At 47.9% G+C, this 17049-nt stretch overlaps 1 protein-coding gene across 1 annotated transcript in view; it reads left to right on the forward strand.

Moving 5' to 3' along the window:
* Positions 1-788: 788 nt before the first annotated feature.
* LOC130368702 (uncharacterized) overlaps positions 789-17049 on the forward strand; it is a 355350-nt gene continuing 339089 nt past the window's right edge. The window contains exon 1 of the mRNA XM_056572793.1: positions 789-874. Coding sequence (XP_056428768.1) covers positions 804-874 — 71 coding nt within the window. The 5' untranslated portion in view covers positions 789-803. The remainder of the gene's footprint in view (positions 875-17049) is intronic.

Below are 17049 nucleotides of genomic sequence, written 5' to 3' on the forward strand. Positions count from 1 at the left end.
TGTGTGGTAGTATTATATTCAGAGGGTACAGTGTGTAGAAGTATTATATTCAAGGATACAGTGGGTGGCAGTATTACGTTCATGGGCACCGTGTGACAGTATTATATTCAGGGGTACTGTGTGTGGTAGTATTAAATTCAGAGAGCACAGTGTGTGGCATGATTATATTCAGGGGTAACAGTAGATGGCAATATTTTATTCAGGGGGTACAGTGGATGGCAATTTTATATTCAGGGGGAACAGTAGGTTGCAGTATTATATTCAGGTGGTACAGTGGGTGGCAGTATTATATGCAGGAGGTACAGTGTATGGTAGTTTTATATTCAGGGGATACAGTGTGTGGCAGTATTAAATTCAGGGGATATAGTGTGTGGCAGTATTATATTCAGCGGATACAGTGTGTGGCAGGATTATATTCAGGGGGTGCAGTAGATGGCAGTATTATATTCAGGGGATACAGTAGGTGGCCGTATTATATTCAGGGGTACAGTAGATGGCAGTATTATATTCAGGGGGTACAGTAGATGGCAGTATTATATTCAGGGGATACAGTAGGTGGCCGTATTATATTCAGGGGGTACAGTAGATGGCAGTATTATATTCAGGGGGTGCAGTGGGTGGCAGTATGCAGGAGGTACAGTGGATGGTAGTTTTATATTCAGGGGATACAGTGGGTGGCAGTATTATATTCAGGGGGCACAGTATTTAGCAATAATAATGATTATTGTCTTCATGCAGAGAATAAGGATCTACTGACAAAGTGAGGAGCCTGTAATGTCCGGGTGTCAGAATCTGCAGAGAAGATGGAGCTGGAAGAAGTCCTGACGTCTGGACCAGATGAAGAAGAAAAGACAACAGAGAAGACGTCACTCAGGTCACTGATATCATTGCGTTTTCTCCTGACTGTCCCATCAGAGCTGTAATCACTTGTTAGTTCTGCAGTGATGATAGGGCTAGGCGGTATGACCAAATATGTGTATCACGGTATTTTTTTAACTTACGGCGGTTCCACGGTATATAACGGTATTTTCACCCCCCCAATCATGTGACCCGCGTGCGGTGTTCGGCGACCCCCCCCCCCCCAAAATCATGTGACCCGCCAGCACTGTTCTGTTCCCCCCAATTAATGATCAGCCCAGTGGGGTATTACTCACAGATGTCACCTTCAAGTATTGCCCTCCTCCTTTTTTTGGGGGGCCGCTGGCGTTGGAACTCTATACTGTACGCCAGTGGTCTCCAGCCTGCGGACCTCCAGTTGTTGCAAAACTACAACTCCCAGCATACCCGGACAGCCAACGGCTGTCGGGCATGCTGGGAGTTGTAGTTTTGCAACAGCTGGAGGTCCGCAGGTTGGAGACCACTGCTTTACACTGTATCCCTATGCCCGGGCTGCAAAAGATAAAGAAAATAAACTAACTCACCTACGTCGGGGCCTTACGCTGGGGCGTGGAACGCCGGACAGCTGTCAGCCTATCACCGGCCGGAGAGATATCCCGCCCCAGCCAGTGATAGGCTGAGCGCACTGTCATGTAAGAAGCCAGCCAGAGCTTCTTACATGACAGTGGGCTCAGCCTTTCACTGGCCGGGGCGGGACATTGCTCCGGCCGGTGATAGGCTTACGGCTCTCCGGCGTTCCAGTTTCCAGCGCGTGGCCGACGTAGGTGAGTTTAAAGTTTATTTTCTGTATCTTTTGCAGCCCGGGCATAGGGATAGAGCGTACAGCAGTGGTCTCAAACCTGCGGACCTCCAGCTGTTGCAAAACTACAACTCCCAGCATGTCCGGACAGCCGTTGGGAGTTACAGTGAGTTCCAGCGCCCAGCGGCCCCCAACAAAGAGGGCAATGCTTGAAAGTGACATCTGTGAGTAGTACCCTGCTGGGCTGATCATTAATTGGGGGGGGGGGGGGGGGGAGCAGAACAGCGCTGGCGGGTCACATAGGATTAGTTCCCCGATGTGGGGACAGCGCTGCGCTGGGCTGATAATACATTCCCGAGGGGGAGGGGCCCAACCGGTATTGCGGTATGGAGGGAAATTCATATCGTGCAGCCCAAAAAATTCGGTATTCACCGGTATACCACCCAGCCAGGACCGTTTGAAGGAATTTGGGGGCCCCAAGCAAAATGGACATGGAGGCCCCCCCCCCTTTGATGTTCATGCACTTCACGCTCTAGGGCCGGCATCAGGACATAGTAACGCCGGCCCTTGAATTCTGGGAGCGCAACGTGAGCGAACGTCGATACGACGCACATTAGGTGCAGCAGTGTTCCCCCCACATTAGGTGCAGCAAGGTTCCCCCCACATTAGGTTGGTAGTGTTCCCACACATTAGGTGCAGCAGTGTTCTCCCCACATTAGGTGCAGCAAGGTTCCCCCCACATTAGGTTGGTAGTGTTCCCCCACATTAGGTGCAGCAGTGTTCTCCCCACATTAGGTGCAGCAAGGTTCCCCCCACATTAGGTTGGCAGTGTTCCCCCACATTAGGTGCAGCAGTATTCCCCCCACATTAGGGGCAGCAGTGTTCCCCCCCACATTAGGTGCAGCAGTGTTCCCTACCCATACCCCCTGTCCAGACCCCCCCCCCCCGGGGCCATTTTTTTGGGTGGGGGTTTGACTGCTGAGACCCCCACCGATCACCTAGGTTAAAGTGGTTCTCCAGCTGTTGGAAAGCTAAAACTTCCATCATGTCTGAAGAGCCTCTGGCAATGGGAGTTGTAGTTTTGTAACAGCTGGAGAGACACAGATTGGACACAGTTTTACCCATCATCACTGCAGAACTTACAAGTGACTACAGCTCTGATGGTATATATAATACTGCTATTCACTGTACCCATGAAATATAATACTACCACACACTGTACCCACTAAATATAATCCTGCTATTCACTGTACCCACTAAATATAATACTGCCATACACTGTACCCACTAAATATAATCCTGCTATTCACTGTACCCACTAAATATAATACTGCCCCACACTGTACCCTAAATAAAATACTGCCCCACATTGTACCCTAAATATGATACTACCACACACTGTACCCACTAAATATAATACTGCCCCACACTGTACCCTAAATATAATACTATCACACACTGTACCCTCTAAATATTATCCTGCTATTCACTGTGCCCACTAAATATAATACTGCCATACACTGCACCCACTAAATATAATCCTGCTATTCACTGTATCCACTAAATATAATACTGCTATACACTGTACCCTAAATATAATACTGCTATACACTGTACCCTAAATATAATACTGCCCCTCACTGTACTCTAAATAAAATACTGCCCCACACTGTACCCTAAATAAAATACTGCCATACACTGTACCCTGAATAAAATACTGCTATACACTGTACCCTAAATATAATACTGCTATACACTGTACCCTAAATATAATACTGCCCCTCACTGTACTCTAAATAAAATACTGCCCCACACTGTACCCTAAATAAAATACTGCCATACACTGTACCCTGAATAAAATACTGCTATACACTGTACCCTGAATATAATACTGCCATACACTGTACCCTGAATATACTACTGCTATACACTGTACCCTAAATAAAATACTGCCCCACACTGTACCCTGAGTATAATACTGCTATACACTGTACCCACTAAATATAATCCTGCCACACACTGTACCCTGAATATAATACTGCCCCACACTGTACCCTGAATAAAATACTGCTATACACTGTACCCTGAATATAATCCTGCCACACACTGTACCCTGAATATAATACTGCCCCACACTGTACCCTAAATATAATACTGCTATACACAGTACCCACTAAATATGATACTGCTATTCACTGTACCCACTAAATATAAAACTACCACACACTGTACCCACTAAATATAATCCTGCTATTCACAATACCCACTAAATATAATACTTCTATACACTGTACCCTAAATATAATACTGCTATACACTGTACCCTAAATATAATACTGCCCCACACTGTTCCCTAAATAAAATACTGCCCCACACTGTACCCTGAATAAAATACTGCCCCACCCTGTACCCTGAATATAATACTGCCATACACTGTAGTTTTGTTGTAGTTTTGTAACAGCTGGAGAGACACAGATTGGACACAGTTTTACCCATCATCACTGCAGAACTTACAAGTGACTACAGCTCTGATGGTACACAGTACCCACTAAATATAATACTGCTATTCACTGTACCCATGAAATATAATACTACCACACACTGTACCCACTAAATATAATCCTGCTATTCACTGTACCCACTAAATATAATACTGCCATACACTGTACCCACTAAATATAATCCTGCTATTCACTGTACCCACTAAATATAATACTGCCCCACACTGTACCCTAAATAAAATACTGCCCCACATTGTACCCTAAATATGATACTACCACACACTGTACCCACTAAATATAATACTGCCCCACACTGTACCCTAAATATAATACTATCACACACTGTACCCTCTAAATATTATCCTGCTATTCACTGTGCCCACTAAATATAATACTGCCATACACTGCACCCACTAAATATAATCCTGCTATTCACTGTACCCACTAAATATAATACTGCTATACACTGTACCCTAAATATAATACTGCTATACACTGTACCCTAAATATAATACTGCTATACACTGTACCCTAAATATAATACTGCCCCTCACTGTACTCTAAATAAAATACTGCCCCACACTGTACCCTAAATAAAATACTGCCATACACTGTACCCTGAATAAAATACTGCTATACACTGTACCCTAAATATAATACTGCTATACACTGTACCCTAAATATAATACTGCCCCTCACTGTACTCTAAATAAAATACTGCCCCACATTGTACCCTAAATATGATACTACCACACACTGTACCCACTAAATATAATACTGCCCCACACTGTACCCTAAATATAATACTATCACACACTGTACCCTCTAAATATTATCCTGCTATTCACTGTGCCCACTAAATATAATACTGCCATACACTGCACCCACTAAATATAATCCTGCTATTCACTGTACCCACTAAATATAATACTGCTATACACTGTACCCTAAATATAATACTGCTATACACTGTACCCTAAATATAATACTGCCCCTCACTGTACTCTAAATAAAATACTGCCCCACACTGTACCCTAAATAAAATACTGCCATACACTGTACCCTGAATAAAATACTGCTATACACTGTACCCTAAATATAATACTGCTATACACTGTACCCTAAATATAATACTGCCCCTCACTGTACTCTAAATAAAATACTGCCCCACACTGTACCCTAAATAAAATACTGCCATACACTGTACCCTGAATAAAATACTGCTATACACTGTACCCTGAATATAATACTGCCATACACTGTACCCTGAATATACTACTGCTATACACTGTACCCTAAATAAAATACTGCCCCACACTGTACCCTGAGTATAATACTGCTATACACTGTACCCACTAAATATAATCCTGCCACACACTGTACCCTGAATATAATACTGCCCCACACTGTACCCTGAATAAAATACTGCTATACACTGTACCCTGAATATAATCCTGCCACACACTGTACCCTGAATATAATACTGCCCCACACTGTACCCTAAATATAATACTGCTATACACAGTACCCACTAAATATGATACTGCTATTCACTGTACCCACTAAATATAAAACTACCACACACTGTACCCACTAAATATAATCCTGCTATTCACAATACCCACTAAATATAATACTTCTATACACTGTACCCTAAATATAATACTGCTATACACTGTACCCTAAATATAATACTGCCCCACACTGTTCCCTAAATAAAATACTGCCCCACACTGTACCCTGAATAAAATACTGCCCCACCCTGTACCCTGAATATAATACTGCCATACACTGTACCCTGAATAAAATACTGCTATACACTGCACCCACTAAATATAATACTGCCCCACACTGTACCCTGAATATAATACTGCCACACACTGTACCCACTAAATATAATTCTGCCACACACTGTACCCTGAATATAATGCTGCAACACACTGTACCCTGAATATAATGCTGCTCCACACTGTACACTGAATATAATGCTGCCACACACTGTGCCCTGAATATAATGCTGTTCCACACTGTATCCACTGAATACAATACTACCACACATGCATACACATCATATATACATATACACACCCCCTCTTATCCTCTGTGTCCTTATCACCCCCATAACCCCTGCCAAACCTCTCCTCATGATTACTATAACTCCCCCCCACCTCTCCTCATCACTATTATAACCAGGGGGGGGGGGGGGGGGGGGTTATGGGTGGGTGATGAGGAGAGGTGCAGGGGGGGGGGCACCTCTCATCACCCCATAACCCCCGCCAAACCTCTCATCACCCCCATAACACCCCCCCCTGCACCTCTCATCACCCCCATAACACCCCCCCTGCACCTCTCATCACCCCCATAACACCCCCCCTGCACCTTTCATCACCCCATAACACCACCCCCTGCACCTCTCATCACCCCCATAACACCCCCCTGCACCTCTCATCACCCCCATAACACCCCCCCTGCACCTGTCATCACCCCCATAACACCCCCCTGCACCTCTCATCACCCCCATAACACCCCCCCTGCACCTCTCATCACCCCCATAACACCCCCCCTGCACCTCTCATCAACCCCACAACACCCCCCTGCACCTCTCATCACCCCCATAACAACCCTGCACCTCTCATCACCCCCATAACACCCCCCCTGCATCTCTCATCACCCCCATAACACCCCCCCTGCACCTCTCATCACCCCCATAACACCCCCCTGCACCTCTCATCACACCCATAACACCCCCCTGCACCTCTCATTACCCCCATAACACCCCCCCTGCACCTCTCATCACCCCCATAACACCCCCCCTGCACCTCTCATCACCCCCATAACACCCCCTGCACCTCTCATCACCCCCATAACACCCCCTGCACCTCTCATCACCCCCATAACACCCCCCTGCACCTCTCATCCCCCCATAACACCACCCCCTGCACCTCTCATCACCCCCATAACACCCCTGCACCTCTCATCACTCCCATAACACCCCCATGCATCTCTCATCACCCCATAACACCCCCCCTGCATCTCTCATCACCCCCATAACACCCCCCCTGCATCTCTCATCACCCCCATAACACCCCCCTGCACCTCTCATCACCCCCATAACACCCCCCCTGCACCTCTCATCACCCTCATAACACCCCTGCACCTCTCATCACCCCCATAACACCCCCCTGCACCTCTCATCCCCCCATAACACCCCCCCTGCACCTCTCATCCCCCCATAACACCCCCCCCTGCACCTCTCATCACCCCCATAACACCCCCCTGCACCTCTCATCACCCCCATAACACCCCCCGCACCTCTCATCACCCCCATAACACCCACCTGCACCTCTCATGACCCCCATAACACCCCCCTGCATATCTCATGACCCCCATAACACCCCCCTGCATCTCTCATGACCCCCAAAACACCCCTGCATCTCTCATGACCCCCATAACACCCCTGCATCTCTCATGATCCCCATAACACCCCCCTGCATCTCTCATGACCCCCATAACACCCCCCCTGCATCTCTCATGACCCCCATAACACTACTGCACCTTTTATCAACCCCATAAGACCCCCCCTGCACCTCTCATCACCCCCATAACACCCCCCTGCATCTCTCATCACCCCCATAACACCCCCCCTGCACCTCTCATCACCCCCATAACACCCCTCATCACCCCCATAACAACCCCCCTGCACCTCTCATCACCCCATAACAACCCCCCTGCACCTCTCATCACCCCATAACATCCCTGCACCTCTCATCACCCCCATAACACCCCCCATGCACCTCTCATGACCCCCATAACACCCCCCTGCACCTCTCATGACCCCCATAACACCCCCCTGCATCTCTAATGACCCCCATAACACCCCCCATGCACCTCTCATGACCCCCATAATACCCCCCCTGCATCTCTCATCACCCCCATAACACCCCCCCTGCACCTCTCATCACCCCATAACACCCGCCTGCACCTCTCATGACCCCCATAACACCCCCCCCTGCACCTCTCATGACCCCCATAACACCCCCTGCATCTCTCATGACCCCCATAACCCCCCCTGCATCTCTCATGACCCCCATAACACCCCTGCATCTCTCATGACCCCGATAACACCCCTGCATCTCTCATGACCCCCATAACACCCCTGCATCTCTCATGACCCCCCTAACACCCCCCCTGCATCTCTCATGACCCCCATAACACCCCCCCTGCATCTCTCATGACCCCCATAACACCCCCCCTGCATCTCTCATGACCCCCATAACACCCCTGCATCTCTCATGACCCCCATAACACCCCCTGCATCTCTCATGACCCCCATAACACCCCCCCATCTCTCATTACCCCCATAACACCCCTGCATCTCTCATGACTCTCATAACACCCCTGCATCTCTCATGACCCCCATAACACCCCTGCATCTCTCATGACCCCCCTAACACCCCCCCTGCATCTCTCATGACCCCCATAACACCCCCCCTGCATCTCTCATGACCCCCATAACACCCCCCCTGCATCTCTCATGACCCCCATAACACCCCTGCATCTCTCTTGACCCCCATAACACCCCTGCATCTCTCATGACCCCCATAACACCCCCTGCATCTCTCATGACCCCCACAACACCCCCCCATCTCTCATTACCCCCATAACACCCCTGCATCTCTCATGACTCTCATAACACCCCTGCATCTCTCATGACCCCCATAACACCCCTGCATCTCTCATGACCCCCATAACATCCCCCACCCCCACACACCTCTCATCACCATTGCAGTCTCCTAACCACCAGTTTACTTACCCTGCCGCGGATCGTTGCAGCGGCGTGAGCCTGCTGCTGTTCCTGTCACTGCATGGAGGATGCTGGAGGTTCGCGTGGGGACGTAAGCAGGGACAGGTCAGGTGATTGGCGTAGACATGCGTGCCTGCGCGGGGCACGTGATGTCTCTACTCCCATCAGCCCCTGACCTGTCCGGTGCCGGCCCTGCTTTGTTTCTTAAGGGGCCCGCGCCCTACAAAAAGGTAATTTAATTGAAATGTGCGGGCTCCCCGAAGTGCCCCATCACTACAGGACGGGCAAGCACCGGCTCTGCTCGGAGCCCCCCAGCCAGCTCGGGGCCCCAAGCAATTGCTTGGTTTGCCGGTCCGGAAGCGACGGGCCTGCGCCCAGCCCTAAGTGATGATAGGTGACAATGTACCCCAATCTGTGGCTCTCGATCTGTTGCAAAACTACAACTCCCATAATGCCTGAGACTCTCCAGACATGATGGGAGTTATAGCTTTATAACAGCTGGAGAGCAACTGGAACCAAGGTGATAGGTGGGGGTCCCAGCAGTTGGTCCCACAGTAGAAAAATGGTCTGCTTATTCTTAAATGCCTGGGCCTATATTTTGTCTGTCTGGCCCTGCCTGTCAGTCACTTATATTGTGCATTCTCCTGACTGTGTCTCATCAGTGCTGTAGTCATTGGTATCTTTGAGTAGCCGAGTAAGGGGTTACCCGGGATTGGGGAAGCGGGTCGTCAGGTGATAGGGGGGCCCTGGGCAAATTTTAGCAGCGGGGCCCTGTGGTTTCTAGCTACACCCCTGGCATACTCCGTTCGTCCTTAAGTACCAGGACGCAAGGATGTATGCATTCGCCCTTTTTCCACTTTCATTTTTTCCTCCTTACCTTTAAAAAATCATAACTCTTTCAATTTGGCACCTAAAAATCCATATGATTGCTTATTTTTTGTGCCACCAATTCTACTTTATAATGACGTCAGTCATGTTACCCAAAAATCTACGGCGAAACGGAAAAAAAATCATTGAGACAAAAATGGAAAAAACTTTTGGGGTCTTCTGTTTCTACGCAGTGCATTTTTCAGTAAAAATGACACCTTCCCTTTATTCTGTAGGTCCATACAGTTAAAATGATACCCTACTTATGTAGGTTTGATCCCCTTCGGATAGGGGATAAAGTTCAGAGCACTACATATCTTCATTAAAGTGCTATTTTATATTCACCCAAGCAGGGAAGGCATACAGAACAGGACCGCAGTATCCCCAGTGCAATGGAGCGATAAGTAAGTAGTAACATAATAATGGCAATCAGAGAGTTTCAGGAAAAATATTACATCAACAGGAACTATGATATGATGGTATCAATGATGCCTCGTCAGGTCCTGCTAAGTCGGAAACTCTCCATACATCGGCACTGGTGGAAAAGAACAGAAAGAAAGAAAAAGGGAATAGGGGGGGGGGGGGGGTGAACACGGATGGGGCGAGAGGGGGGAAGGTGAGAGGGGCGATAGGGGACGACGACGTATAGAGGATAAGAGAAACAGCTTAGGGTAAGAGGGGAAAGAAGAAGATGGGTAGGGAGGAACAACAGGACAACTATAAGATAAACCACTAACCTGAACGCCACTGGCTGACCCATGCCACACCACCACCTCTGCACGTCCGTTCAAAGGGGAGGGCCACGTGGGCCCAGGAAGAGGTCCATCATATACATGGAAAGCCTAATCAGTGTGAAAGAGAGGGGTTTCGGTAAAAGCGAGCCATGGTCGCCAAACCGCAGTGTACCTAGCGGAGGCACCTGAGGAATCTGCCATCAGTTCCTCCATGCGATTGGTGAAGTGTATCTCCTTATACTATTCGGTGATCGACGGGGGCGACACCTCTTTCCAGTGTCTGGGTATTACCATCCGGGCTGCCATCAGAAGAAGATGTGCTAGTGTCTTAGATGGGGACTTCCGGGATCTAGGGAGAATCGTCAATAGAAGTACCTTCGGGTCATTGAGATAGCGTACCCCAGTTACGGCTAGTATACGGGACAGTACATCAAACCAAAATTGACTAAGGGAAGGGCAGGACCACCAAATGTGGGTCATGTTTCCTTTGTCCCTCCCACACCTCCAACACATAACAGAAACATTTTATGTAAAACTGCAGGAACCCTATACCATCTGGTCAATATCTTGTAGTTGGTTTCCTGTGCCCTACAAGAAATTGACAATTTATGGCACATCTGGAAGGCCGTGGACCAATCGGATTGGGCGAAGGTCGTACCAATTCCCCCTCCCACGCCCCCACAAACTTCAGAGTACAGAGTTCGATCCCATCGAGGAGTATGCCGTACATTTGAGAGACCACTCTGGGGACTGGAGAGGAGGAAGTGCACAGGACCTCGAAGGGGAGAAGGGGCCTATCTAGTTCCAAGCTCCTATCTTCGTTTGTCACAAAATGTCGGAGTTGTAGGTATTGCATGTACCGGGTTGGCGTGCAGAGGCCCTTTGGCACCAGATCCTCATATGGGCGAAGCAGGCAGCCCGCCATAAGGTCCATAAAAAGTAGAGTCGGGTAGTTTGGCAAGCTCAGAAAAGAAGGGCATCCAACCCCAGGTGGAAATTGTGGGTTGTTCAAGACAGGGGTAAGCGGCCCATCTGGTGTCAAGATCTTGGAGTTAGTAAGGTATCTCTGAAGTGTCGTGTACAGTTCCCTAATACAAACAAAAAAAAACACAAGAGGTGCGCCCCTAGTGAGGACCGTTTAAACAATGAAAAAAGTGAACATAAAGATGGGTTCTTACCCCTAGGTGTTGCGCTCAGAGCACAACACCTGTAGTAGCATCAAAGTGTAGAGGTAAACGGGAAACCGCTGCCACGAGGACCAAGCCTGGTAAGACGCTCGTCAATCCGGTAAATAGCAATAGGGATAGTCCGTGAATGAGATCCTCTTAAGAAGGCGCTGGTACCCAAGAATGGATGAAAAGTTTCTTTTATTTGCAACGCGTTTCGATCCCGAACCGGGATCTTCGTCAGGCATACAATACAATAAAATAAGGTTACATTTATAGTGTTAGGAAATTGATGACCACTTCCGGGGAACCGGAAAATGACGTGTCATGGCTACGTGTCATTTTGATAAACATGACACTGGTAAAGTGTTTGTTCAGTCAATTCCATAAAAATATATAAAAATTCCAATTAGAGATATAAATGTTAAAATAGTGGAAGTATTGCACTAAATTTAGTAGAATATAAGAACTTTAAAAGAATGAATGAAAAACAGTACCTAAGTGTGACCATTAGATGGCAATATTGTAGTACGTAAATGTACAAGGGAACCAGTACCTAAAAACCACCACTAGGTGGCGGTGTAGTGGAGAGGGAATAATAGTGTAGTTGCTCAAAAAATACCACTAGATGGCAATGTGGCCCTGATGTTGTAAAGTGATGGATGTCCTAGCAATCATCCGGAGAAGAGAGTGTGGAGAGAAAAATACTCGGTAAGTGGAAGAATCTTTTTTGTCATCACCTTTTTGTCTTAAAGATGATTATTTGTTTGTTGAGTCTTCTGTAGAAATTTGCTTGTTTATAGTTTTTTGATAGTGATTGGTTAGGGGATGACTTCAGAGGTTTGTTGTTATTATTAGAGGATGACTTCCGAAAGTTCATTAAGGCCATCGGGAATCAAAGTTCCCATTCTGTAAATCCAGTATACTTCTTTTCTTTTCAGTTGTTCAAACCTGTTGGAAGCATTGTGTGGTATTATTTCCAGAGGGGTAATTTTGATAGGATTAGTTATATCTGGATGAAATAGAGCACAATGTTTGGACACCCCATGTAGCATAAATTTGTTTTTAATGTTGTGTCGGTGTTTATTTAATCTGTTATGGAGCGGTTGTGTGGTTCTCCCGACATATTGAAGTGAGCATGTACATTCTATAACGTATATCACATAGTCGGACTGACATGTGAGGTGGTTTTTTATAGTAAATCTTTCTCCCGTTTTTTTTAAAATGATTTGGGTAAGACCATGTGTAATTTCTCCGCAACATCTACAATTTTTTCTGTAACATTTGTAACTGCCCGATTTTAAAGCATGGTTTACAGCTTTTTCATCGGTTTTGAGACGGTGTTGGCGTAGCTGACTTGGGGCTAATAAACTCTTCAAATTCGGAGCTCTCCGGAAGGTCAGCTGTGGGTTAGCAGGTAAATGTTGTTGAAGATATTTGTCCTGTTGCAAGATGTGCCAATGTGACCTTAAGATATTTTTTATAGACGGTATATTTTTGTTAAATGTTGTGATAAAATTCATAGAGAATTTATTGTCCATTTTTTCAGCATTGGTTTTAGGTTTTGGTGCTAGGCAACTTCTTTGATCCAGGTTCCTGGCTTTCTCAAATGCGGTTTGGATGATATGTTCCGGGTATTTTTTTGATCTGAAACGTTTGTTTAAAATACGGGATTGGGTTAAAAAATCACTGTCTCTTGTGCAGTTTTTTCTTATTCTCCGAAATTGGCTAAAAGGGATGTTATGGATCCATTTTTTGTAATGTCCGCTATGAAAATCCAAATAGCTATTCACATCGACAGATTTAAAATAAGTAGATGTAAAAATGTTATTAAAAGCGTCATGTGAAATACATAGATCTAAAAATGTAATCGTGGTAAAATCGTGTACAGTTCCCTGGAAACCCATGGCAGAGTTACGTGTGTCATTGTGGTGAGAGTGCCTGGTGGTAACCAGGGGAAGAAGAGGATTTCAGATTGAGTGTCAGCTAGTTTAAGTCCCACCCATTGTTTGGTGGAGCGGCCATGGAGGAAGTTCAAAAATCTAGCCAATGTGGCTGCCAAGTAATAGGCCCTGCAATTAGTGACCTCTAAACCACCCGCTCGCTTACGTCTAAACAGTACTTCCCTGGAGAGCCCCAGCGGCAGCCCCGCCCAAACGAATTTCCCAAACAACTTGGTGAGTGTGGAAATTTGTGTCAGGATCCGGACTGGTATGCAGCGAGGACACTGGAGGTGGATCCTCTGTGTCAGTGGGGTGATGGCGTGGGCCGTACCAGGGGAACGGAATCTAAGGGGTTACTGGTTTTCACCAGAGCCCGCCGCAAAGCGGGATGGACTTGCAGCGGCAGGTAACCCCCAGGTTGTTCCACCCGATAGCGACTCAACCCCAACTGACAGCTGAGACAGGCGCGGTACACAGGGACAAGGCAAGAGCAAGGTCGGACGTAGCAGAAGGTCAGGGCAGGCAGCAAGAGTCATAGTCAGGGGCAACAGCAGAAGGTCTGGGTACACAGGCTTGGGAACACACTAAACGCTTTCTCAGGGCACTAAGGCAACAAGATCCGGCAAGGACAGGAAGGGGAAGCGGGTTTATATTCACATGGAGCAGGTGGAAGCTATTTAGGATGATTGGGCCAGGCACCAATTAGCGGTGCGCTGGCCCTTTAAATCTGAGAGCCCCGGCGCGCGTGCCCTAGAGAGCGGGGCCGCGCGCACCGGAACCCAGCAGGAGATCGGGACAGGTGAGTGGGACGGGGTGCAATCCGCGAGCGGGCACGTCCCGCTAGGCGGATCGAAACCACGACGAGCACAACAGAGCAGCGTCTCCGGTCAGCGCTGCCGACCGGAGCGCTGCAGGGCAGAAGATGCCACGAGCGCTCCGGAGGAGGAGCCGGAGCGCTCGGCGTAAACAATATGAGGTGGGAATGGCCACGGAGACTGTCAGGAAGAGGTATAAGAGTCTGGGGAGAGCGTTCATTTTAGGGATATTGGCCCTGCCTAACCAGGAGAACATGCCAGATGACCATTTCGTCAAGTCTCTTTCCAAGGTCGCTAGAATTGGGAGAAAATTGAGGGAGTAGGTTGTGGACAGATCCGACGGGACCTGTACCCCTAGGTATTTAATGGACTTCGATGCCCATTAGAAGGGGTGTTCTCTTTGAAGGTGAGTGACTACTGTCCCAGGGAGGGTAATATTCAAAGCAACACTTTTGGTCATGTTAATTTTGTGGTTGCTAAAGTGGGAATAGAGTCGGAGTGCACTGGCCATGGCAGGTAGGGAAGTATTGGGGGGCTGATAAATAGAGGAGTAAGTCATCTGCAAATGCAGAGCACAGGTGTGTTTCGCCATTCACATAGAACCCATCTATCGCCGGGTCATTTCGGAGAGCATTTAGAAGGTGCTCCATGCAGATTATATAAAGGAGGGGGGAAAGCGGGCAGCCCTGGTGAGTGCCATTACGGATATGTATAGTGGAAGAGAGGGATCCATTGACTTTCACTCGAGCCTGGGGGTTGCGATAGAGTGCAGTAATGCATCCCAGCATTGAGGGACCCAACCCGATCTGGAGCAGGGAGGCCTCCATGAACCTCCAGTCCACCCAATCAAAAGCCTTTTCGGCGTCAAGTGAGAGAAGCATTAGGGGAACACGGCAAACAGTGGCCTCTCTGGCCTCTCTAGATCGAAGGAAACCAGACTGATCGGGATGGATCAGAGGCCCAAGGACCGCCGCCAGGCGGTCCGCCAAGAGCTTGGCGAACAGCTTAGTATCAGTGTTAAGGAGGGATATGGGGCGGAAGCTGGCGCATAGATTGGGGTCCCGTCCCTCTTTAGGTATCACCGCATTATGGGCGCTAAGGGCAGCTGCAGGGAAGCCTACGTCTGGAGATATACTGGTAAACGTTCGGCAAAAAATGGGGAGGAAGTCCAATTTTAGAGATTTATAGAGTTTTGCCGTGTATCCGTCGGGGCCTGGGCTCTTGCCAGCGGGTAATCCCGTAATGGCTAGAGCTATTTCCTCCTCTGTAAAGGGCGCTCCAAGGCATCAATGTCACTATCAGATAGGCGGGGAAGTGCAGTCTGCCTGACATAGTCTGTTAGGGAGATATGAGGCAGTGGGAGTGATCAGAGTGGTAGTGTTCAAATGTTGATAGGATGTCCGAGGTTAAAAAGGACTTCCCGCCTCCCAGAGTGCAAATAGAGGGAATGTAGCGAGATGTTCTCTGAGGGCCCTAGCTAGGTATTTCCCCACTCATAGAGGTTTTAGAACATCTCTGTCGGAATTGTCTGTATTTATCGTCCAGGAGAGAACAGATATCGTGACATACTCTGATGAGATCCCTGAAAGTGGACTCTTGTTGAGATTGTTTATATTGAGCCTCTAGGGTACTCAGCTGCTCAAGGAGCCTCCGTAATTTCTCCACCTGATCAGGACCCCGCGCAACACACATTTGAGGGCTTCCCACTGCATGGGCAGAGGGGTCGGATCTTGTGCGTGGTCGGACAGGAAGTTAGTGATAGTAGACTTCAAGTCCGCCGGGCAGAGTGAATCCAACAACAGGGTTTAAGGAGGGGATGTGGACCGTACAATGACCGGGGCATGGTCTGAAAGGAAGATATTGCCTATCTGCATGGAAGAGAGACAAGGTAAGTGGTAGTGGGGAAGAAATATGTAATCTATTCTTTAATAGGTGCCATGTGGGCTAGTATAGTAAGTATAGTCCTGGACCCCCGAATACTGGAGGCGCCACACATCACACAACTGGAGAGAATGGAGCAGGCACCTGAGACGGCTAAGTTGCCGATAGGAAACCGATGAGCGCTGTGTGGAGGCATCCAGCAACAGTTGGAGGGGGAGATTGAAGTCGCCTACCAGAAGCAGCATACCCTGTGAAAAATCTGACAGTTCCTCTAGTGTACAGGTAAGGAAGGGGACATGACCACTATTTGGAGCATATATGGATGCCACGGTCACCACCTGATCCAATATTTTGCCCCTCACGAAAAGGTATCGAGCCCCGGGGTCTGTCCGAACCTCCATCACAGAAAAGGGGAGAACTCGGTGGATACCAATTAAGACCCCTCTCGCGCGAGAGTCAGCATTGGGGCTATGGAACCAGGTGGTGAAGTAGCGGCTAAGATTGTGCAGGACATGGCCTTCTTTAAAATGTCTGACCTTCAGGTAGAACCACAGTATCAAAGACAAACAAATAACACCAATAAGAACAATCCAACTAAAAGGGTAAGCAAAAGAATTTGCAAGGGGACTCTAACGGCAGCGATAGCACTACTGCCAAATAGGTGTGCAGGACGCACACCCAACCTATGAATGGTAAACTTAG

The sequence above is a fragment of the Hyla sarda genome, chromosome 1 (assembly GCF_029499605.1).
Source record: "Hyla sarda isolate aHylSar1 chromosome 1, aHylSar1.hap1, whole genome shotgun sequence".
Classification (NCBI taxonomy): domain Eukaryota; kingdom Metazoa; phylum Chordata; class Amphibia; order Anura; family Hylidae; genus Hyla; species Hyla sarda.